At 42.1% G+C, this 25,359-nt stretch overlaps 1 protein-coding gene across 5 annotated transcripts in view; it reads left to right on the forward strand.

Moving 5' to 3' along the window:
- PCDH9 (protocadherin 9) overlaps nucleotides 1–25,359 on the forward strand; it is an 854,181-nt gene that overhangs the window by 65,246 nt on the left and 763,576 nt on the right. The window contains exon 3 of one of the 5 annotated variants that reach the window (XM_033147998.1): nucleotides 23,074–23,131. The exons of the other annotated variants lie outside the window; for them this stretch is intronic. Within the exon in view, the coding sequence (XP_033003889.1) occupies nucleotides 23,074–23,103 (30 nt within the window). The 3' untranslated portion in view covers nucleotides 23,104–23,131. Of the gene's footprint in view, nucleotides 1–23,073; nucleotides 23,132–25,359 lie in introns of those variants that run through there. 5 annotated transcript variants of the gene reach the window in all.

The following is a 25,359-nucleotide window of genomic DNA, read 5'->3' on the forward strand; positions in this document are numbered from 1 at the left end:
TATTCCACCTTTCTACAAAAGTACCTAAGGTGGCTCATACAAAATGATAAGAGCATAATAAGCATTAAGAACAGCCTGTTGAATCAGGCCAGTGGCCCATCTAGGTCAGTGGTGGCGAACCTTTTGGAGACCGAGTGCCCAAACTGCAACCCAAAACCTACTAATTTATTGCAAAGTGCCAACATGGCAATTTAATATGGGATAATAATTAATATACCATAATAAAATGAGTGGGGGGGCTGCCCTGAGTTGTTGAGGGGGGGCTTGGAACACAGTTGCTTTTTTGGGGGGGGGAGAAACACTCACACGCCTTATAAACGCTTCCTATGGCACACGGAGCTGAAACAACACATAGAGTTTTGGGGGAAATTGCCAGAGTTTTTTTGGGGGGGTGTGGATCACAGTAGTTTTTTTGGTGGGGAGAAAAACACTTACACGCATTACAAACGCGGAGCAGAAACAACACATAGAGCTTGGGGGGGCATTGCCCAGAGTTTTTTTGGGAGGGGTTGCCAAGACTAGCAGAGCTTTGGGGGGGGGGGGGCTTGGATCACAGTTGTTTTTTGGCGGAGGAGAAGAACACTCACACGAATTATAAACGCTTCCTATGGCACAAGGAGCAGAAACAACACATAGTCTCAAGGATCGCAGGCAGCAACCAATCAACGAAAACCCTTGACAAAGCCACCAATCACGCAAACTACAGCCTGCTGGCTGTAAAAAAATCCCACCAATGGCGGGGGGCGGGGGGCGGGGAGGCAGGAATATAGCTGCTTTGGGGAGATAAACTGCCTCTAAGCTGCTGCCGGCCGGGTGGGAGCAGTTTACTCATAAGGAGGTGTGGGGGGAAGCTGCTGGCCAATTTGAAAACCCCAAACAACGGCACTGCTGACGTGATGGCGCGTGCCAACAGAGAGGGCTGTGTGTGCCCACTCTGGCACCCGTGCCATAGGTTCGCCACCACTGATCTAGGTAGTCCAGTCTCCTGTTAGTCCAGCGTTATTGTTTGGTTTGTATTTTTGTGTTTTTCTATTGTAGACTGCCCTGTGATCCTCGGATGAAGGGCTCTATATTAATACAGTGGTACCTCAGATTACAGACGCTTCAGTTTACAGACCCGCTAACCCAGAAATAGTACCTCAGGTTAAGAATTTTGCTTCAGGATGAGAACAGAAATCGCACGGTGGCAGCGGGAGGCCCCATTAGCTAAAGCGGTACCTCAGGTTAAGAACAGTTTCAGGTTAAGAACGGACCTCCAGAACGAATTAAGTTCTTAACCCGAGGTACCACTGTAAATAAATAAGATTTGAAGCTCTCTGTCTGGTTAACAGGGAATGTCATTAGTGTTATGCACACGAAAGCTCATACCAAGAGGTATCTGAAGAAGTGTGCATGCACACAAAAGCTCATACCAAGAACAAACTTAGTTGGTCTCTAAGGTGCTACTGGAAGGAATTTTTTATTTTATTTTGTGTTAACTGTTGTTATTGTTCTACTGATGTAACATGGAATCAGAGCTAAGTCAGAGTAGGGGAAATCACATGAAAGGAAAAGGGCCGACGAAATGAGATGCACACACCCCAAATCTAAAGGGAGTGAGCAGGTTACTGCGCAGAGGAGAGAAGGCTCTAAGCAAAACTTGAAAACAGATAAGCAGTTTTGGATCAGCCCTAATCTGGAGCAGGATTTTGCTACAGAACAATTTCAACATGGGATTTTGCAGTGGTGAGTTTCCCTATACAGTACAGTACTAGCACAAATGTTGTCTGCTGCACAAGGTGTAATGCTGAATGCAATAAACGCGACCTGCAAACTTGACAGATTGGTGGGTGGAACTTTACATTTGCGTGGAAAGATTATTCCACTGTGGGGATTATCTTCTGTGGTGTTCCAGGCGAGAAACCACACTGCCTACTGAAGAGCTTTATTCTAAGAAAAAATAGAGAGAGAACCTGGTGGGTAGGGAGAATCTAAATTTTGATTCTGAATGAGGAGCCTGTTCTTACATTGCTATTGGAGATGAACTAACTCCATTGTCCTGCACTTTTTAAAACCTCTTCTACAGCTCTTCAGATAAAAAGGCACAAGAGAGTGACTTAGAAAAGAGGGAAAGAAATCGAGATCCAAATATTCCCCTAGGAACCTATCAATGGGCAAAAAATCACATTCCCTCCACTCACAGCATGCACTAGATGATCTCCTGGCACTCTTGCAATGTTGAAAAGATGAACAGAAATTTTATATTCTCAGGAAGCTCCTGAGTTGCTTCACCATTTTCTCTTAGGTGAGTGGGCAGCTGTGCCATGAGGACTGTATTCTGAATTATAGTTTTTTCTGGTATAATAAAGCCCGGAAGAAGAGAAATATATAAAACTACTTCCATTTCCATAGAATAGTAAAAGGTCATTTCCATGGAAACAAGAAGTCTCAAACTATAATTTTGAAAAGAGCCTGCCTTTGAAAAAGCCTTGCTCTTAAACAATGAAATTTGCTCTAAAGTTACAAATCAAATTGGTGTCTGTGAAGTAAACAACACAGAATTTTTGTTATTTTCAAACTGAAGTGATTCTAACTAGAAGGGGTTTGTGTACGCAATAATGAAGCTAGTATTTTGTAAAGTTTGTAGGAGATGGAGCTGTCTAGATTCCTGTTTGCTTTTGTATTCATATGCTGCTCAGACTTCCAGAATTTATATATAAAGAGTAAAATCCTAATACGTTATGACCAGTGAGAGTTTTCCATTGTCTCCTCTAAGGAGTAGGAACACTACGAGTTTTGTGTGTGAGATTTCATTATTTTCAGTTTCATTTACTGCCTTTACCTTAAATGACAAAAGGGCTATGTACTCTGCTTGTCTGGGCAAAGGGCAGAATTCAGCTTCCAGAGAAACTTACCATTATTTTAAACCAAAGAGATATACCTCCTTCATGCACGAAGAATAAAGTTTACAAGGTGCACAAATGCTGAAAGCCTAGTACCAAAGAGGGAAATGGACTAAGCTTTGTGGAGTCCCCCTGAAACCAATAAGATGAATTTATTTATTTATAAAAAGTATTACCTCAGGGTGCGAGGGGAAAAAGCTTCCTCTCACCTTTACCATATTATGCACGAGCCTTGTGCGGTGTTGGAAATGATGGTTCCTCTGCCAGACACTTCACAACTCCAAACTCTGTAGGATTTTTCTGCAATCCTGTACCAGTTTACCTGGGTGTAATCTCATTGAATTCCATGGCACCCCCTTCTGAGTAGACTGTATACTTACTATACATGTATATTCATATATTCAAATGTGTATTTCAGAGCCCACTCTAATGTGAGTTTTGTAAGTCTGCTGAGAATTTCTTGTTAGAGATCCCTAGCACACCCGGACCCCCTCTTCATTTCCTGTTTCTTGGGGATAAAATATTCAACTACTTTAATTCTGTGGTGTAAATATGCTCTAAAATAAATAAATAAATAAATAAATAAATAAATAAATAAATAAATAAAGACCTTGCGGCTGCAGTCCTCTTCTCACTTACTTGGGAGTGAGTTCCACTGAACTGTTTCAAGAGTTATCTTGAGTTGCCTTTTAAAATATAAACCCCATTCTTGCACAGCATATGGTAAAATAGAATCTGGATGTGAAGAGGGCCTGATAAACAAATTATGGTTTCCCCTCTGATGTCATCTCCGTACTTCACTTATATCCCTCATTTCCACTTCAGCATTTCAAAGCTTTGAATCAGAGCTGTTCTTTCCCTGCCTGACTAAAAAGAACAAAGCCAGATTTCTTTTTCACAGTCCCTCTACCATGTTCTTTTGTAAAGCTGATATGTTGTTGCTGAGCAACAGGAGCATCTAGAACTGTCCTCATGGATACATATTCAGGTAACAAATTGGAAAAATATGTAACTGGAATACCTTATTATTTCCTTTTTTTTCATCCCAGGTACAGCTTGTTTTGAAATAGGAGTAGATAGGGGTAGGTGGCAGATACCTGCAAACTCTTGCACTTGGATCTTCTGTCTTTCCTAGAGTGCCCATCCTGCTAATAAATAAGAAAAATATAAAATGAATCAATGGAAGATAGTCATTAAAATTTTTTAAAAGCCTATATCCTCCAAAATCGAACACAGCAGAGATTATGGAGCAGTAAAACAATTAATACAATGACCTCACAAGAGCCTTTTAGAAATCATTGGCATGCTTAATGAAAAGAATAGACCTGGTAGCTTTTATAACCCCTATACAGACCATGCAATTATTCAACTCTTCAAAGTATTTTTAGTCTATCAGGTAGATATCGCAGCAATTAAATGCAAGAATCTCACATGGTTACCTAATCCAGGGGGATATTAAATTTCTACATTCTATAGGAACAAGAGTGGTGTAATAGCCCAAGTTGGCCCTGCATAAGCCACATCAGAGTTAATTTTGTATGTTAGCACCAATAGTATTTTGCCCAGTTTCAGGGTTCATTTTTCAATGCTAACCCCGCCCCTCACAGCAAACACGGGCGGCCATTTTGAGGTGTGCGTGGGCTGAACTGGGATGTCTGGTTCAGCCTGTGGGAATGGAGAAATAGGGCATTGACTGGAGTGACAATCCAGTCTCTATTAAGTTCCAAAGTTGAAACAGAAGAATTGGTTCAGCCCCACCCACCCTCATTCATGCCCCTAAAACAGCCACCCAAATTTACCCCACAAGTGAATTGGGATGTTCAGTTGAGAGACCATTTCAGTTCATCTCCTAATACCTGTACAGTAAATGTGATCAGTAATGACGTGTCAATGAACTGTTGACTGTCTTAGCTTTTCTGTTCACCCAAACGAAAATCCCAAAATGGTACCTTCTGCCTGCGGTTCTCATCCATATGTTGCTGTAAGGACAATGGGAAACCTCACAACATCCTTGGAAGTGCTGTGATGTTCATAAGCATTGCTAATGTTAAAAGAGCAAATGTTTCAAGTGTTTTTTTTATGGTCTCTAGATTTAACTCGGAATAACTTAGTAGGAGAGGGTGTTGAGGCATGTGTTTCCAATGGAAGAGCAACAACAAAATATTTCAGGGCATAAGGAAAACATCAAAATATGATTTGTCCATCGTTTCATTTTGTGATGACAGGAACTGTGTGTTAAAATGCCAGCAGTATGGTAATCACATCAATCATAATGTTTTCAGGAAGGAACATGGGAGCATATTGTAATATTTTGTGCAGTATTTTTTCCTAGCAGAAGTCGTCGTGTCTGTGTGGAGGAAGTTGGGAGAGCCAGTGTGGTGTAGTGGTTAAGAGCGGTAGACTCGTAATCTGGGGAACCGGGTTCGCGTCTCTGCTCCTCCACATGCAGCTGCTGGGTGACCTTGGGCTAGTTACACTTCTTTGAAGTCTCTCAGCTCCACTCACCTCACAGAGTGTTTGTTGTAGGGGAGGAAGGGAAAGGAGAATGTTAGCCGCTTTGAGACTCCTTAGGGTAGTCTCAAAGCGGGATATCAAATCCAAACTCCTCCTCCTCCTCCTCTTCTTCTTCTTCTTCTTCTTCTTCTTCTTCTTCTTCTGGCATTCCAGTGCATCTGCATTCACACAAATACTTCAGGGTGTAGGCACTGCAATTCAATTCCTACTCTAGTTCTTCCTTGAATAAAAGGTTCCATCCTGAGCCCATTCATTTTGGGTGAAAATAGCACCTGGCTATTAATCATTGTGATCAACAACATTTGTGCAGCACTTTCAAAAGTCCCAAGTGCTTCACATACATTAAACAGCTGTAATCATTACAACTTCAGGAGGCAAGTCAGTCTTACTATCCTGAAGCTGAGAGTCAACATATGGCACCAGCTCAATACTAGCAAAATACCCATCATTATTATGTGTATGTCATGTGTGAATATGTGGACATCGGGCCTTCTTAAGAGTTCCTGGGGACTGTAGACTATCTCCATACTCCCTGAGCGCATTCTACCTCTTAGGAATCCTGTCACTGGGGACCAGGCAGCCATCTAATTTTCCTTGTAGGGGTGAGTAGCAACTAAGATGTTTAGCCCTCTGTTAGTGGCTATATACACTCTTTACTGTGCCTTGTGGGTGGATTTTTTTCTCTCCATACAAGCTCTGTTATAAAACATAAGCCGGCTGCTTGCTTGACTTTTATTTGCATTCTTTATATCTACTGCACCTCCGTGGCTTTTATATCTCATGTGTCATTCATGTATTGTATCAAGCAACCTTGAGACTTGCTTTATGAATGCTTGGTTCTATCACATTTCGTTGTTGGCTTTTTAACAAAAACATTTTGAAGTTTTTAATGCAGTTGCTTTTCCATAAGAGGGAGAGGCAGTTAAGATCTGCTATAATTAGGAGGACATGTTTCCTTTCAAAGTTGTTCATTATATTTTTTTATCACTGTTTATCCTTTCACGTCCCCCCCCCCAACCCAATGTGGATGCTACAGGACATATGGTGTTGCGTTGCATGATGGTTGATCATTATACATACTTGTATACAACTTCTGCTTGAATACTTTTTTGTGTGTGCATTTAAGATTAATTTTTACTTTTATATATGGACTCAGTTAGCATCCCTTTGGGAGAATGTCGGGCAACTTACATGATTACTATAGTTGGTTGTTGTTGTTGTTTAGTCATTTAGTCGTGTCCGACTCTTCGTGACCCCATGGACCAGAGCACCCCAGGCACTCCTGTCTTCCACTGCCTCCCACAGTTTGGTGAGACTCATGTTGGTAGCTTCGAGAACACTGTCCAACCATCTTGTCCTCTGTCGTCCCCTTCTCCTTGTGCCTTCAATCTTTCCCAACACCAGGGTATTTTCCAGGGAGTCTTCTCTTCTCATGAGGTGGCCAAAGTATTGGAGCCTCAGCTTCAGGATCTGTCCTTCCAGTGAGCACTCAGGGCTGATTTCCTTCAGAATGGATAGGTTTGATCTTCTTGCAGTCCATGGGACTCTCAAGAGTCTTCTCCAGCACCATAATTCAAAAGCATCAATTCTTCGGCAATCAGCCTTCTTTATGGTCCAGCTCTCACGTCCATACAGCACTACTGGGAAAACCATAGCTTTAACTATACGGACCTTTGTCGGCAAGGTGATGTCTCTGCTTTTTAAGATGCTGTCTAGGTTTGTCATTGCTTTTCTCCCAAGAAGCAGGCACCTTTTAATTTCGTGACTGCTGTCACCATCTGCAGTGATCATGGAACCCAAGAAAGTAAAATCTCTCACCGCCTCCATTTCTTCCCCTTCTATTTGCCAGGAGGTGATGGGACCTGTGGCCATGATCTTAGTTTTTTGATGTTGAGCTTCAGACCATATTTTGCACTCTCCTCTTTTACCCTCATTAAAAGGTTATTTAATTCCTCCTCACTTTCTGCCATCTAGGTTGTGTCATCAGCATATCTGAGGTTGTTGATATTACTTCCAGCAACTAGCCATCTGTGAACAAGGATTATCTGCACAAGGAGAAATCCCAAGCCAGTCAAATTTTCCATTGTGTGGAGGTGTCTTATATGGCTGTACAGTATACATGCCTAGTTGGCAGAGAGTGGGACTCACTGGGGCACAATCCCGCAACCTGTCTCTTGCACTTTTAGTACGTGCAGAGATTTGTGTGACACCTCCTTTCAGGAATATTGAGCTGGAAAAAACCCTTGGTGTGTGTGTGTGTGTGTGTGTGTGTGTGTCAGTGTTAAACAAACATTAGAAGGATTGGAGAAAAGTCACTCATGCACAACATCATATCATGGAATAACTGTATATCTTTAGCAACACACATTTACCTCTTCTTCATTAATGTGTTCAGAGGCCCCAAACTGTCTTGGAAAGTAACATACTAGTCTGAAAAGTGAGCTACAGTACTGGGCCAGGACAAGGGGCAAAGCCAGGCTCGGAAATCTTGAACCATAGCTGAAATAAGTGAGTCATAAGTTCCTGGATTTCTAGGATATTATAATTTTGGCAAATGTTGACTCTCTTCTGTTTCCCTGTAGTATCAAGAATGTGTTCCTCTCTAACTCCTAATTTCTTGAGCAGAGGGACTTCAGAGGGAATGTTCCATCCCACTTTGCTGAAGCATCACTTGGTATCTTCTGCATGAATGCCAGCAATGGCTAGACTACCAAGAACTAAGGCAGAATGTAGCTCCATGAGTTATTCTAGCTGCCAACCAAGAAAAGAAGCATAATTGGTAACTCTGCCCATGTGTATATGTGTGTGTGTGTGTGTGTGTGTGTGTGTACCCCCACCTACAAGGCACTTTTCTGGGCTGGCCTTTGCATGACCACCCCCCCAAGCTGTATCACCTGTGCTTTGGATGATAGTCTCTGTGCATCTCCCTGAAGTCATTTGAACCTCCTGAGTTTCCTCTCCAGAACTGGGATCTGCAAATTGGAAGGAGATTTCTTAAGAATGTGAGATTAGGGTTACAGGTTAGTTTTTGTACTCAGTTTGTGTATTTTAAGAGAGGCAAGAGTAAATTCCTTTCCTCTTGCCTTGCTTTTTAAATGAATGGGAGTGAGTGATGTGCAAGAATTTTTTTTAAAAAAGCATATGTCCCTTCAAATTGTTGGGGAAGCTTATTATCTTATTGCATTTCTCAGTGACTGTATACTATAGATACTTTTGCAAAGCACAGACTTGCCTCTTCCCCCCCCCTTTCTTCGTGACTGTCTCTGTTAGCTTTTTCTCTTCCCTGAATCGTTAAGATTTATTTTTATCAGTATATGCTGACTTCATTATTCATGAGTAGTAGAGTGAAATGAAACTACTATAGGAATGGGGGAAAGGCATGTTACAGTAGTTCCAAACCAGTATAAACAAGGAAGAGTATTTTGCAGCATGCTACAACTGACTAAATACTTTGTTGCCCTTGTAAGTAAGAGGCTTTTTGTTTCAAGGATACATTTATGAAGTTCACCCTAAAATCATTTCTATCTACACTTTAATTTATTTCTGCCATCTGATTGCTGAAGTCTGTCAGAATATAATTTTATTTACTATTACTTGGAAAACTTGAGTTTATGGAGTATATGGGGTTGACCCATTTCACAAACACAACCATTATTGAGGTATTTTAGGGTTAATAACAGACCCAAGGTCAGTCAGGGATCTTCAGCAGCTGAGCAGCAATCTGACTTTCAGTTTCTCTCATCTGTGTCTCCCCTGAGACCATCTGAGGTAATAATGAAACACATGGACTTCCCTAGAGACACTTCTCTTCAGGAATCACTTTTTTAAGGTGTTTCTCTTAAAGAGGAAGAGCTGCAATGTTGTTGTTTTCAATTAAAATTATCTGTCAGTCGCTTTGGGGGGCATAGCTGTTGAAAGTGGCTCACAGTATATAAAAATGCAATGTCAGCAACAATCTAAGAACAGCAATGTCAGCAACAAAACAGAATTGTTGTCCATGAAGAAGGACATTATTCAATATAAATAGAAAATTATTTCCAGTAGCACCTTAGAGACCAACTGAGTTTGTTCTTGGTATGAGCTTTCGTGTGCATGCACATGAAAGCTCATACCAAGAACAAACTCAGTTGGTCTCTAAGGTGCTACTGGAAAGAATTTTCTATTTTGTTTCGACTATGGCAGACCAACACGTCTACCCACCTGTAACTGGAATTATTCAATATAAATATACCCCGCCCCCATTTTGCACCAGCTTGAGGTTCACTGCTCTTCACTGCCACCCTACTTTAATTCTGGAACACTCAGCCAAGCATCTCCCATCCTCCAAAATCCTGCCACATCAAAAGGATTGCATGTGCTGATTTTTGGATTAGCATGCAGAAGGGGTGGAGTTTCTTGAAGGATTAATGTTAACACCACACGAAAGCTCATACCAATAACAAACTGAGTTGGTCTCTAAGGTGCTACTAAGAAGGAATTTTTTAATTTTTAATTTTGTTAACACCACAATTTGCTTGACAATTTCAACCACCCGGACGTAATGTGTGTTGCATCATTTCACGTGATATAAGAACCAACAAGTTGTTGAGCACTCTCAATAGCAAGGGGAAAACAGTATTGATTTTTTTTTTCTGGATGCATTAGCACTTTGGAATTTACTGCCAAATACTCGTGGGAGATTTGCGCCATCTGTCTCCAGTACCTAACTTGACATGAAATCATGAAGACGTATGCAAGACAGGGGACAGACAAGTGATGTATTAAAAATCCTCAATGATCAGGAGCCTTTTGAAATATAATATCTGGCAGACAAACAAACAAAAAGCTCTCCCCCCCAACACCTTTTTCTCATGCTAAATGCTTGCCAGGTGTCACCTGGCCTCAACAGAGCTTATGGCACCTGGCAGGATGGATAGCAAATCTGTCCAATGGGTGTGTGTGTGTGTGTGTGTGTGTGTGTGTATGTGTGTAGAGTTCCACACGCTGCTGTTTCCTGACTCCCAAAGGGTTTACTCAGAGACATAAGGAAAGCCGTTTGTTATTGGCTTCCTTCACTGAAGAGAACAGCTTTTGTATTTAGTGGGAGGTTCACAGTGGCACAGCGAAACTCACACGGGTCCCCAAGCTCCCGTGTTTTCAAATCTCTCCAGCTTGTTTGTTCTTTTGTTCGCCTGTCATTGTGCAGTGAACAGCATGGCCGGTGTCTGCCTTCAGCATCAGACGGAGATGCCAGTTGGGGATAGGTGAAAACCAAAGGCCCAGGGCAGCCGTTGGGAGGAAACATGTTTACACTGATCAGCTGCGCTGCCGAATTCTAGGTGGGAAAGAATGAGGCACTTCTGGGAGGACGGCAGTTCCATGTGGGTTATGTCATCTAATAGCAGCTTCTGGAATCCCCTGACAATTTCTCTTTGCTTCAGATATCAGTAAACTTTCAGGCCTACTGAAGTTCTTAGAGGATTGCCGTTTTCTTGGAGCCAGGCAGATCAAGCTGCCTTCAAATGTTAAAATGAGCTTAGTTCAGTGGCCAGAATGATGATATTGTTGTTTCGTTCGCTTGCAGGGGCGTAGCAAGGTAAATTGGTACCCGGGGGCAAAAAATTTTTTGTCACCCCCCCCAAAGGCATGGGAAGGTCAGGTGGTACCCGGTGCGGAAAATTTCTTGTCAACCCCCCCATTGATCCCCCCCCCCGCAAAAATGGTTTTACATTATTCCATATTTTCTTACAAAGGAATAATAAGTAATACTAATAATAATAAAAACTTTTATTTATATCCCACCCTCCCCGGCCAAAGTCGGGCTCAGGGTGGCTAACATCAGATACATAACATTGGTATAAAATCAAACAATAATTAAATTACCTCCTTAAAACATCTCAAAATCAAATTAAAGTCTAATTAGATGGCTTTCCACAGGGTTAGGGTTGGGAACAGTAAGTGCTCCACTGAACTGAAATTTCAGCCTTCACGACATAGGAAAACAGCCAAGTGAACAGCTATTTTGGTGGAGGAGGGTCAAGATATTAACCGATATGCATGAAATTTCATATATAGCTATATAATCCCCAGTATAGTAAGATAAGACCTTTGGAGCAGGCATTTTCAAAAATAAAAAAATAAAAAAATGGTTCCTTGATAATTTGTCACCCCCTCCATTATGGAACCCGGGGCAGCCCACCCCCCCTGCTCCCTTGCTACGCCCCTGTTCGCTTGTTCCTGGTGGACAATGGCAGTTTACCATCAGGCAGCAAAAACACTTTTACAGTTACTAGTGTTACATCAAGATTGATTTGTCATCTGACATTTTGGGAAATGCCATTTTTTTAAAAAAAAATCCTTCATGTTGAAGTACTCCTACTTTTTATCTATCTGTTGTGTTTATATCCAACTTTTTTCTCCAAGGAGGTCAAGGTTGCATACACGGTTACCCACCGCCCTTTTCTTTGAATCAGCACACTAACCCTATAAGGTAGGTTCAGGCTGAGAGGCAGTGTCTTGGTTAGGGTCACCCAGGGAACTTCATGGCTGAGTGGGGATTTGAACTCCCAGATCCAAGTCCGGCACTCTAACCATTATACCACACTGCCTCTTACACTGATAACACAAGAAGACCATTAAATATCCCCCCCACCACCACTACAATATTTACTATAGGGTGGAGTTTTTGTTTGAAATTTATTTTTCTTACCAGATTTCATATAACTTTACATCAAAAGTAGTCTGTGGGAGCAGTGTCATAACTTTTTGGCAGGTATTCGTAGGTAGCCAAAATTTGCAACTGTTACAACCCCTGCACCTCCCCTATTTCAGGAAGGGGCCGACGGGAAATTATCTCAGAGGTTCTGCTGGTCTATGTAGACAGTTAGAGGTGCTATATAAATCTACGTATTTTAGTTTGAATGAAATATGTGATCTCAGAAAAACCATATATTTATTGACACTGCATTCAGACTTTATATGTAAATCTTTATGGAGTTTTTCCTTGGTACTTCGGATGAAAGAAAGAAAAAAGGAAAGAAAGAAAGAAAATCCATTTATCGATCTCTTGGGCAAAATATGCTTTTGCCTGCTTTCTTCTGACTTCGTTTCCACGGCAAGGAACTGGGAATGGAACACAGTTGATCTTCCTTTGTGTTCTGTTACACTCCTTGAGCTGGAAGATATTTCTATATTCTAGGTTAGGGCATATTTCTGGTCAGTTAATCTGACTAGTTTAAGGTATACCCACATTTTCACTGGGCTAGCAGTGGCTGGTGAAGGGACCCCTGACCATTAGGTCCAGTTGCGGACGACTCTGGGGTTGCGGCGCTCATCTCGCTTTACTGGCCGAGGTAGCCAGCATACAGCTTCCGGGTAATGTGGCCAGCATGACTAAGCCGCTTCTGGCGAAACTTATCTACTTGCACTTTGACGTGCTTTCAAACTGCTAGGTTGGCAGGAGCAGGGACCGAGCAACGGGAGCTCACCCCGTCGCAGGGATTCGAACCGCCAACCTTCTGATCGGCAAGCCCTAGGCTCTGTGGTTTAACACACAGCGCCATCTGCGTCTCTACCAGCAGTGGCTGGTAGCAGCATTGCTGTGTGGCTGAACCTAGCTACCATTTTAATTTCCCATAATGCCCTAATGAAGTGTCACTACAGGGCAAGGTGGGAAATTAAAATGGCACATAGATGGCTGTTTGGAGCTTGTGTAGGTTGCAGTCCGTAGTGGCCCTGCTAGCAATCATAACAAGAAGGTTGCTTTTTCAAATAGATGTTCAGATTCTAATAATGCATATACTGTTACTGAGATATAACTTTTAAGTCAGTTTTTATCACAAGGAAACCATTTAGGCCAATGGATTTTCTAAGGGCGGCAAAACCATCCAGAACAGTGAGGTATCCTCAAAACCTGCAATGAGCTACAGTGACTCCTCTCTGAGATAATAGAAGCTTAGAATAGTTATATTGGTAGAGGTGGCTTCAGTCTAGCAGCGTTCCTGAAGAGATAAAAAGCAGCCCTCGAAATGATAGGTCATTAGCCCTGTTCAAAGAGAACAATATGCGATATGCTCTGAAAGAATGGCAGTTGAGAAGCCTGAGCTCCTCTAGGAATTCCCTGGATCAGAAGCAAGAGGCTTTGCCCTTTTGCGTGCAAAATGAAGTACGCTTAAAACATTCAGCTACCCGGTTTCCGAATCAATAGGACAATTCTGAAGTCAGGTTTCAGAGCATTGATGGAACAGCTGGGGTGGTCAAAATAAGGCAAATTCAAACTTTAGGTACTGTATTACCTAGCTCATGTTTCAGCAAGAAGCTGGGCAAAAGTAAAGGGAATGAACAGCTCCACGGCTGATTTATTTTTGCGTACTCCTCTTTATTTTATTATTTTATTATATTGGTGTTAGCTTGCCTTCAATAGAGGCAATTTATGCTACCCGAGTTAGGAAGAGAGCAGAGAGAATTGTAGCAGATCCTTTACATCCCGGTCATCATCTGCTTGATTTACTTCCATCTGGACGTCGCTACAGGACTTCATATACAAAATCGGCCAGGCACAAGAATAGTTTTTTCCCTTGTGCCATTAAATTGTTAAATTCGTAGTTGTATAGCTTAAGGGGAGGTAAAATATGGGTGGGGTTTCTTTGCTTCTTTGTATTGTGAGAGGAACAGTGTCTGTATGTTTACATTGCAATGTAGCCGAAACAAATTCCAAGTATGTTGGAAAATGTACTTGGCCAATAATAAATTATTCCTATTCCTAATTCCTATTTATTTACTGAATTTCTACCCTGCCTTTGGATTTGAATTGCCATACGACAGCTAATAAGCTGGCAATGTAATGATTCTTCTGAATCCTCTGCATGCATGTCTCCAGAGGAGTGACGTTAGTCAAGATATGACATGGGAGTTAGTTCGACCCTCGGCTAAGGATATCTGAAATCTCCTCCGAGGAATTTATCAGAATTCTCGACTTCCCAAAGAATCCCTCGGATGCTTCCACTTAGGAAAAATTCAATGACAACTGTATTTTTGGCTTCACATATTAAGGAGGCCGTTTCAGAAGTTGTAAACAAGTTGTGTTCTAGCAGCTGGAACAATTCATTGAAATAAGCTTGATCAGATTGTAAACAATCTTTGACAGGCAGCCAGTTTTGAGGGGAAGGACCCTCTTGAAAGAAAGGGGGGGGGAGATAAACAAATGGATAAATTGCAGAGGAAACAAGAGTTTAAGATTTCTTGAAAAGCTCAATCTCCACAAAGAATGGAGAGAACCCTGAGGCCATGAAACTGAATCCCAAAGAACAAAACCAGAAAAGGGAACCTTTGTACCAGTGTAGTTCTGGAGGGCTTCATTTAGGAACATACCAGGGCTGCCTCTCAGCAGGAGTATCAAAAATCCTTCTAGTTTTGACAGACACCGGTTGCAGCTGTGATATAGATGTCATTTCAAAGGACCGGTGATGAAATGAAGTGGGGGAGGAAGGGGTTGAGGAAAAAAAGGTAGAAAAGTACAGAATTCAAGCCAGTGGCAAAGCCAGATCCTTGCAGTAATGAAATGATGATCAGAGGATCTGACGATCAAAGCAGAGTTCTAGTAGTATCAGACTAGACTGTGCTGCACTACAGAACTTCTCTGTAGAATCTAGCTGATAATGTCAGGAGGTTTCCCATATGAATCCCATTTAACTACGATTCTGAATGAGCATGAACACAAACCACTGCATTTCAAGCTGGCAACTCATTTGTGAAGGGCCACAATTCGACACCCACAATCGCCTGTTGCGAAGCCCTGCTGCTGCAAATGCAACAGATCCACCATATCTGGTATTTGGGGTGGAGGTAGTAGGAGGGATACTAGGGACAAGGGTGGCGCTGTGGGTTAAACCACAGAGCCTAGGGCTTGCTGATCAGAAGGTCGGCGGTTCGAATCCCCGCGATGGGGTGAGCTCCCATTGCTCGGCCCCAGCTCCTGCCCACCCAGCAGTTCGAAAGCACGTCAAAGTGCAAGTAGATAAATAGGTACCGCTCTGGCGGGAAGGTAAATGGCATTTCCGTGCGCTGCTCTGGTTCGCCAGAAGCGGCTTAATCATGCTGGCCACATGACCCAGAAAATGTACACCAGCTCCCTCGGCCAGTAACGTGAGATGAGTGCCGCAACCCCAGAGTAGGACACAACTGGACCTAATGGTCAGGGGTCCCTTTACCTTTACGTATTAGGAGTAATGGAGAGAATTTGCTTGTCAGATTACTAGATATAAAACAGTTCTTACCAAGATTGATCAGGGGAAGGGTGTGTGCCAGTGTAGTAAAAACTGGATTGGATTCGATGAATTTCGAGGGAAGACAAAATGTCTTAAGCCCCCTTTGGGCATGGAGGGGCTGCACTTCCACCCATACGTCTCTGATGGCCCCTCTCCTGCTAGTCACCCATTGGGAAGAAGATCTGAACAGAGGAGCCTGTTGCCCTGTGATTTAGAACCCTTATCAGTCAGCGCTGTGCATGAGCCAGCATGGTGTAGTGGTTAAAAGCTGTGGACTCATAATCTGGTGAACCGGGTTCGCTTCCCTGCTCCTCCACATGCAGCTGCTGGGTGACCTTGGGCTAGTCACACTTCTCTGAAGTCTCCCAGCCTCACTCACCTCACAGAGTGTTTGTTGTGGGAGGAAGGGAAAGGAGATGGTTAGCTGCTTTGAGACACCTTAAGGGGAGTGAAAGGCGGGATATCAAGTCCAAACTCCTCCTCTTCCTCTTCCTCTTCCTCTTTCTCCTCCTCCTCCTCTTCTTTACTTCCTCCATAAGGTGAGGACTCAAGGGGGTGATGCTAGCAGCCATGGCTCCACTTTCCCACTTCAGGCATGACAGTTGTGAGAGGACAAGCACCCAAAGGGGGATTTAGCTTGAAGTGATGCTTGCAATGAGTTTGGAGGGTCCTGATTAGAAGAGGGTGGAGGAGATACAAGAAATTCCTTAGGGAGCAAAATGCATTTCAATATGCCTAGTGCTTAACAAAAGCCTGGTGAAACTCTCCCTCCCCCCCCCAAGACTGGGGGAATGTATAGTTCAGTGTTTTTCAACCTTTTTGGGGCAAAGGCACACTTGTTTCATGAAAAAAATCACGAGGCACACCACCATTAGAAAATGTTAAAAAAATTAACTCTGTGCCTATATTGACTATATATAAAGTAATTTTCCCACGGCACACCAGGCAACATCTCGCGGCACACTAGTGTGCCACGGAACAGTGGTTGAAAAACACTGGTATAGTTGTCCATCCATATAGGTTTCTCACTGTGAGATGGTCACATCCTGACATAGGTTTCTCACGGTCAAAGGATGGACTTCTGCTTCCTTCACCTGCAATCCGTAGGAGAACGACCTCACACTGGGAGAACTGTGGCTTCTCCTCTAGGACATGTGCTACTTGTCTATAGCAACTAGCCCTATTTGGTGATGGTTTTTGCTCCGCTCTTGAGGCCTATCTTCAGTCATGTTCTGTAGGTAGAATTTGGAAAGCAAATATGAAAGCTGAAATTGATTCTATCAAGTGCTCCCTGACTCACACCTCTTGCCATTGGGAGACTGCTTACACCACAGCAGCTACTACTAAGAATTTCTTTACATCCTCTGGCTTAGGGACTTGCCAAAGATCAGAATACATGCGATCATTCTGTAGTTTATCCATCTGAAAGGACTTAGTAGCCAGTGAAAAGGTAAATGGTTTTTACTTCCATCCTCCAACATCATGGGATGACATCCATTGATCTTCTCCCAGGATGGCCACTTGGGAAAACACCTGAACGGGTTGCTTGGCCAGGCTTGAACTATATCTAATGCATCATTTATCTAAATTTCTTCACAGCAATATTTCATATTGAGTCTTAGAGTTGTTTGAAATGATTGCATTTAGTAACACATTACGGTATTAAGATTTAATGATTTCTTCACATCTTTGCTTAAGTATGCAGAAGCACCACTCAAGTCTCTCAAACGGTAGTGTTTTTATCCCAGTTATATTTTACTGGCAAAGTCCAAATGCAGTTTATAATGTTTGCCTGAATTTCAGATTTTGGAAACACAAGGAGCTGGCATGAAGCAAGTCAGTGTAAGAGATGGCAAGATAAAGTTATGCCAGATCCAAACTCCGTTCAGCAACGAGACGGCTGCTGGCTGAGACAGCCTAATCCTGGAAAAGAGAAAAAAAAAACAAGTCTCTAAAATACTCTTTTAATTGCGCCACCCTTTTTGCTGGCTTAAATTATAATGGATTTCCAGATCATATGATCAAGCTGAACAGGTTTAGGATCCAACCTAAGTCCCCACCCCCACCCTTCCGCCATATCACACCTCTGGAACACCCCCTTTCAGGGTTTACACTAGCTTAAGAGCCACCTAACTTGTCTCATCCACTTGAGGGCTGGCAGAGCTGGGATGGGAGAGAGATATTGTTACAGGCAGCTCCCCATTTATGTGGGGGTAACGTTCTGAGGCGGGACGTGGGTGGCGCTGTGGTCTAAACCACAGAGCCTAGGGCTTGCTGATCAGAAGGTCGGCGGTTCGAATCCCCGCCACGGGGTGAGCTCCCGTTTCTCAGTCCCTACTCCTGCCAACCTAGCAGTTCGAAAGCACCTCAAAGTGCAAGTAGATAAATAGGTACCGCTCCGGCGGGAAGGTAAACGGCGTTTCTGTGTGTTGCTCTGGTTTCGCCAGTATTGGCTTAGCCATGCTGGCCACATGACCCGGAAAATCTGTCTGTGGACAAACGCCTGCTCCCTCGGCCAGTAAAGCGAGATAAGCGCCACAACCCCCGAGTCATCCGCGACTGGACTTAACAGTCAGGGGTCCCTTTACCTTTACTTTCTGAGGCACTGAACGTATTTGAAATACAGTATACCATTGAAAAAGCCCGTAAACACTTCATTCCGCTCTGGCCCCATCCCTTTTTGTGACATTTTTGTGACTTTTTCAGGTCATTCTGGGTTTGGTGTGATGTGTCTATGTGCACCTAAAATGGCAGCTGCCTGTATATACCAGCTGAGTTGAGGATCTGCCAAGCAGTTTATGGCTTACTCAAAGATGATGATGATGATAATAATAATAATAATAATAATAATAATAATAATAATAATAATAATAATAATAATTTATACCCCACCCACTCTGGGCGGCTTCCAACAAAATATTAAAATACAGTAATCCATCAAACGTTAAAAGCTTCCCTAAACAGGGCTCCACTGGATTCTAACCCACTTATCCTGACTGTTCTTGCTGTAGTTTTGCTCCCTAAATTAAGCTGGGTTTACTCAGAGTAAACTGAACATCACTAAGTTAGGTCAGTGGGTTTACTGTGAATAAAACACCCACTGGTTTTAACCACGTATCTTCATTGCTATTATGTTATGTGTTTTTATTCAGTTTTTTGTTCTTTGGAGTTTTAATAGACTATTTTTTTGAGAGTTGCATTTTAAGCTTTTTTATTAGAAAGGTAAGATATAAATTTCTTCAGGTCAAATAGAGACATGTATACATATTTTAAGTTTTTGCTTCGCTGTGCAATTTCTTTACGAACCCTGGAATTTTGCATGTATAAACAGAGTTTTGGGATTGTTTCTATTGTTTTGGAAACCATGTGGAAAAGAACCTTAGAAAACCTTAGTCAAACCACTGTTATAGCGCCTGCTGTGGTTGTATGTTCATTTTAAGGCTATGAGGACCAATATTTGTGCTGAGCTTTATTGAAATTTTAAATTGCTGCCAATGCAAAACAAGTACCCAGTATAATACAGTTTTAGAGGGCAGCAAATACGTTAACATCCTCTCTCTATCTGGTCTTTGGTTATAAATCAAGAAGATTATTCAGGTGCGGTAATTGTAACAAATTTCATGAATCTGTGAGGTTATTTCCCTCTTATAGTTTAATATTTTGATCTGTTTAATAGCATAATCCTTTCTTGGGCAAATTAAATGTAATAACTCTTCTTTATTCATTTTGCTTTGAAAAAGCACTTATAAAAGAGAGTGGATATTTAATGACAAGAGCAAAAAAAATGTTGGTATACAGTCTAGCCAAAGTTGAACACATGATTTTATAGAAGAGTTAAGCATTTGTCTAACAGCACACTTTTGTGCATATTTATTGAGATGTAAGCCCTGTTGTATTCAATGGGATTTACTCCCAATTCACTGCTCATAAGATTGCAGCCTTTGGGAACAAGCCTATGCACAAAATGCTGGTGTGAGGCAAGCTGGCAATAAAGTTGTAAATGGATATTGCCAAAGGATTTCCTCCTTTAATTCTTGGTTTCCTTCAGGTCATGTCCATAGATTTTTGTTGATCACTCAGTTCACAGAACCAGTGAGTTGGCCAAAGAAACAGGCAGTCCTGAAATCCTGTGTAAATATGATATAGCCTTCCTGTCTTTATGTACGGTGTGTTCAATACAATCAGAATCAGGTCTCATAGAAGCCAACAAAATGAAAAAGTGATGCTTTGATATACTTTAAATATAATGAAAAGATTTCTAATATTTTTGTGGTGCTTTCTGTTGTTTCTGTGCACAAACCTCTTGGAGTACCTCATACTAGAAAAGTAGGCTATAAAATAAAATAAAATAAGTGATACGGTTGTAGGAACAAATCCCACAGTTTGTTTTGTTCTTGTGAACACATCCTTTGCTACAGACAACAGCAAAGTGTTGAGCCCCAGTGGAAACTAGGCAGTTCTATCCAGATTTGCTTCCCTACTGTAATGCATCTTAGTTTAGGTATCCCCCCCACAGATTTGACACATTTCTGTTATGAATCAGTTCCCTCCCACATTTAATACCTTTGCCACTGTTCAGTGTTGAGATTTGTTGGGAAAGGGACTCAGCCTTAATTCACAAAGCAGTCAACAGATTTGTAAAAAGGAAAACTCGTCTGTGCTTGTCAAAGATGCAGGAATTCATTAAACTGTATTTAAAGAGCACATTTATACTTTAGGGATTTTGATGATAAAAGTCACTTTCCCTTGCCAATGTCATGAAGCAACTGTCATAAAACTGTGGCACTTTTATTGATGCTAAAAATCATATGTAATTTGACTTTTACAGCAGGTAATAGAATCCTTCTGGTTTACTGTTTATGGTTTATTGGATCATTCCAAGGTTCTCTTAATTATTCATCCTCATGAGAATGACAATTATTACAAAGGGGGTTTGGCGAAATCTTGTTTTGGTTCAAATAACCTGACACAAACAATTACCAATTACAGTTTTTGGCCACAGCAGTCTTATGTCTTGGCCACTTTGTTCCAGAGTAGCAATAGTTGAGTAGGAATTAGAGCCATGGGAGGAAGTAGTAGTTCAGAAGAGAACTGGTGTATCAGAGTGTGGAGCTTAGTTAAATCTGAATGTTACCGGCCTAAGGATATGTGTGAAATGACCCCTGCTCTTCTACAGCCAGTGTGGTGTAGTGGTTAAGAGCGGTACACTCGTTATCTGGGGAACCGGGTTCGCGTCTCCACTCCTCCACATGCAGCTGCTGGGTGACCTTGGGCTAGTCACACTTCTCTGAAGTCTCTCAGCCCCACTCACCTCACAGAGTGTTTGTTGTGGGGGAAGAAGGGAAAGGAGAATGTTAGCCGCTTTGAGACTCCTTCGGGTAGTGAAAAGCGGGATATCAAATCCAAACTCTTCTTCTTCTTCTTCTTCCTATCAAAACTTCATCTTTTAAGAGTATCAGAGCATAACTCTATGGCAGCGGCAGGGGTAGGGAACCACAGGTTTGGAGGCCAGATGTAGCCTAGGTCCCTTCATTGAGCCCTTAGGACTATCCCTTGGCAACACCTCTTCTCTAGGCCAATCCCCGCTCCTGGGGCTTCACTTCTTACTGGCCATACTCTAGGCCATCCTTAAGAGCTTCTTTTGCCTGGAATGTGGCCTTGATCTGTGATAATGCCTCCTGCGTGCTGAGATGAACAGTTGTGTGTATTGAAGCCTCTGACTTCCACATGGCTAGATTACAACCTACTATATCAAGCATCACACCTGCTGCTCCACCTATTTTTGCCTCTTGCCTCTCCTACCACTGGTATGTGGCCCCTGGAAGGTTACTCATGAGATAATGAAAAAGTTTCCTGTCCTATGGCCTGGTTCCCAGTGAAGTGGCAAACCTGTGTGGCAGGGGGTGTGCTCACAAGATCAAGATGGAGCGAGAAAGAGAGAGAGAGGAGGGAGACTTCTCCATAGGAAGTGGAGAAGTATGGAAGAAATATGGAGGCATTCTAGCCCCGCCGTCTACATAGCATGCTAGGTTTCTATGTGCAGGAACTTATTTATTATTTAGGGAGGGTTATTCCACCACCTTTAATGTGAGTGATATATGGCAGATATGGATTTGGCACCTGAGAAAGAACAAAGGGCAGGACTCACCTAACAGAAGCCCTGCACAAGGACTCATGCAGTTGGGCTCTCCCCGTCTTCTTCCATCATGTACCAAAATTGTTTTTGGGAGTCTGCAAGACCCCTCAGAACAGCATGTGAGGGGAGGGGGGTCACTCCTCCTGGGAAGCTGAAATGCTTGCGTTGGTGGAATGATGAACTTAGCATGAGGTAGAATTCTTCCCTAGGCCTATATCATGGTGGCCCTTTCTGTGGCTTCAGTGGTCAAAATGGCACAGGTAGCAGGTATTTGTGGCATTGGTGGACAGGAGCAGAAGGATCCAAGGGCTCAGCCTAAAATGAGTCCTGCATTTCCATGTACTTGTGTCCTGCTATGCTGTTGCCTGCTGTCCAGATCAGTAGACTAGAGGCAAAACTACATGGAAACATCAGGGGCATCTGAACTACAGAGAGCAGCTGAGTAGCTTAGTCTCATGCTCAGAGCTGATATGTGGCACACTTGCCCCCAAGGCTAGCTGCTACTGCTCCATATGATACATTGGCAAACCTTTAGTGCAAAAATACCCCTTTGATCTCTCTTCACTCAATGGAAATCTCACTGTCTTTCGACAAGGAGAAAACACTTAGTCCCAGAAAGTGCCTGAATGCCCTTCCTTTGACGAGATGTGACTTCAGCTTGACATGAACATGCCCATTCCAATAGCTGGGTAGTAAGCCCAGGATAAGCCATAGCTCAGCTGGCAAGACACTATTATATACACGATAGCTGCTTTGTCATAACTACAATTAAAAATTAACCTTTTGGAAGCTGTGTAAAGTTTCAGTCATAAGGGCCAAAATAGGCTGTGAAAACAAGGATTAACTTCCCAGCAACAATCCCACCAGAACAGAAGCCACTTCCTTTTCAAATGAAAATGAAGCACATACAGGCGCTTCTGTATACTTAGATGAACATGAAAATATCAGCCTGCTCATTTTTCTTAATCTCTGTGTCCAAACACTAGGACCAACAAAGAATATATTCTTGATGCTACAAAGAAGAAGAGAGATGGAAGCCTGCAAACCGTGTGTGTGTGTGTGTGTGTGTGTGTGTGTGTGTTCAAGTGCTGTGTTACCTGTCCTACAAGTTCTCAGAAGTTTCTGATTCCACAAAAGAGGCGTCTCTTTTTCTTCCTCATTCAAATGCCACAAGAATTTCTTTATAATTTCTTGTGAGTTTGGTGGGGTTGAGCTTCTCTTACCTTTTGCTGCAGGTGATACATGTGTTTTCTTTCACACATGGTTTGCAGGCTTTTATCTCTCTTTTTCTTTGTAGTGTTCAGAAGAGATTCTTTGTTGGTCCTAGTCTTTGGCATGTCTCTGTGCCAAGACAAAATTGCGGCAGATCCTTGTCCGAGAGATGTTGCTTGCAGATGGGCTCCATGCGGCATGCGCTGCTGAGCGTTTTGACGGGGCTGCAGCAGCAGCAACATCTGGTTCTGGACGCCAACCCAACAGGCCTCTTCCTCTTCCTTGGCGCCCTCCAGAACTGTGCCCAGCACTACGGCTTGTCTTATATTTCGTGAACGCTTGAAAATCCTGCCATGGCTTATTTTATAGGTACATCTTATTTTATGAGAAACACGGTATTGATCTATATATTACAAGACCATTCTAAGAACATGATGTTGTTCATGCAGAATGTTATGAAGAGTAAGCTGTGCCTTGGGACATAACAAGAGACTTGGTAGATCAGATCAAAGGTCCAGCATCCTGTTTTCATCCGTGGCCACCCAAATACTTGGCGGAAGAGCACATCTAGGATATGGATGGAACAGTACTCCCTTTTGGCACTCGGGAGTATAATTCCTCTGAAGAATGGAGGTTCCCTTTAGATATAATAGCTAATCGCAAATATGTGCAGTCATATCATGAATGTGGCTTTCAATCATAGGATCATAGAGTTGGAAGGGACCCCCAAAGGTCATCTTTCCCTTTTTAGGGAAGTTTTTAATGTTTGATATTGTTGTATTTGGTTTCTGTTGGAAGCCGCCCAGAGTGGCTGGGGAAATCCAGCCAGATGGGCGGGGTACAAATAATAAATATTATTATTAAAATATTATTATTATCTAGCCAGACCCTCTACAATGCAAGAATCCCAGCTAAAGCATCCATGACAGATGGCCATCCAAACTCTGCTTAAAGACCTCCAAAGAAGGAGACTCCACCACACACCTTGGCAGCAAATTCCACTGCTGAACAGCTCTTACTGTCAGAAAGCTCCTCCTGATGTTTACTCAGAATCTCCTTTCTTGTAATGGAGATTTGCTTGTCATGATGTTACCCCACATTTTCCGGAGGTGCTGCTATTGCACCTGGTGCTGCATGCGCTGTTTGCACTTCAGTCTGTTTATCTCTCGCATTCTCTGTCTCCTCTTTGTTTCTTTGAATCCCCATAGCTGAGCTCAAGGCTGTATCGGCCGTCTGAATCTCTTGTTGTTGCACTTGAGCTGTGCCAGATACTGCTATCGTTCAGAAGCTTAGCAAGGGGATTATGTATTGAAATGATTCCTAAGATATCTTTAAAAAGAAGGAATCTGCAAGAATAAAGGATTTGTCCTGACTTGTCACAGATGGATTACTGCATGCAATACTATAGGGTGATAAAGTGATGGCGTGCAAGGGTAATCCCCCTCATTGGCTTATCAGTTTGTGTACTGTTAACATACAGTCATATTTTCCTTACAAATATTCATGATCTCTTACTGTAGCTCAAAGCATATTTGTTAAAACTGAAAGCTGTTATCTCTAACTACATCTAAAATCAAGGATGCATGTTTCTCTGTTTTTCTGATACTGTTAGGAGGAATCGTGTTATCTGTAGTAAATTGGGCTGGCTATACATAGTCATTTCACTTGATATACATTATAATTACCCATATGCATCAAGTTACCTGTACAGATTCATCATTATAGACTATTCTTCATCTTCAGGCGAAGGGGCATAGCTCAGTGTTTACTTGTCGATGCAAGTTCAAGTGCAAGCTCAAACCTAAAGTTGGGCTGCTGCCAGTCAGAGTATATACGTATTGATTAGAGATGTAAAATTTCCGGAAATATTGAAGCTCGGGAAAAAACCTGCCTTTTTCCGGGTTTTTTTTTTGGGGGGGGGGAACAGAAATTTTGAAAAAAATGAAAAAAATGCTACAATAGTACTTCTTTCTTCCTTTCCAGATTGAAAGTCATTCTGTTACTTTAGAAACATAAAATATAACTATGGGCAATTTTAATGGGCATAAAATTATCACAACTAGCATATTAAAAATATAGTGTATTTTATTATTACAAACATAATTTACTTTTAAAATAATATTTATTTGTATTTGTAACAAATGGAGCAACAATCTCCTGAACTGTTTACTAGTTTATGTGGAAGGGGAAAAAACTCCATGAAATAATTTTAAAAAATCCAGAAGTAACAATTATTCATATTTCTTCTCCATAACATTCTCATAAAAAGAACTGAAGAAGGAAGTGGGACTAAGTTTCGATGAATGGGCATGAAATTTAATCAGAATCATTTTCTGAGCTAAATATATTCTTTCTAAATATATACTTTCAG

The sequence above is a fragment of the Lacerta agilis genome, chromosome 4 (assembly GCF_009819535.1).
Source record: "Lacerta agilis isolate rLacAgi1 chromosome 4, rLacAgi1.pri, whole genome shotgun sequence".
Taxonomy (NCBI): domain Eukaryota; kingdom Metazoa; phylum Chordata; class Lepidosauria; order Squamata; family Lacertidae; genus Lacerta; species Lacerta agilis.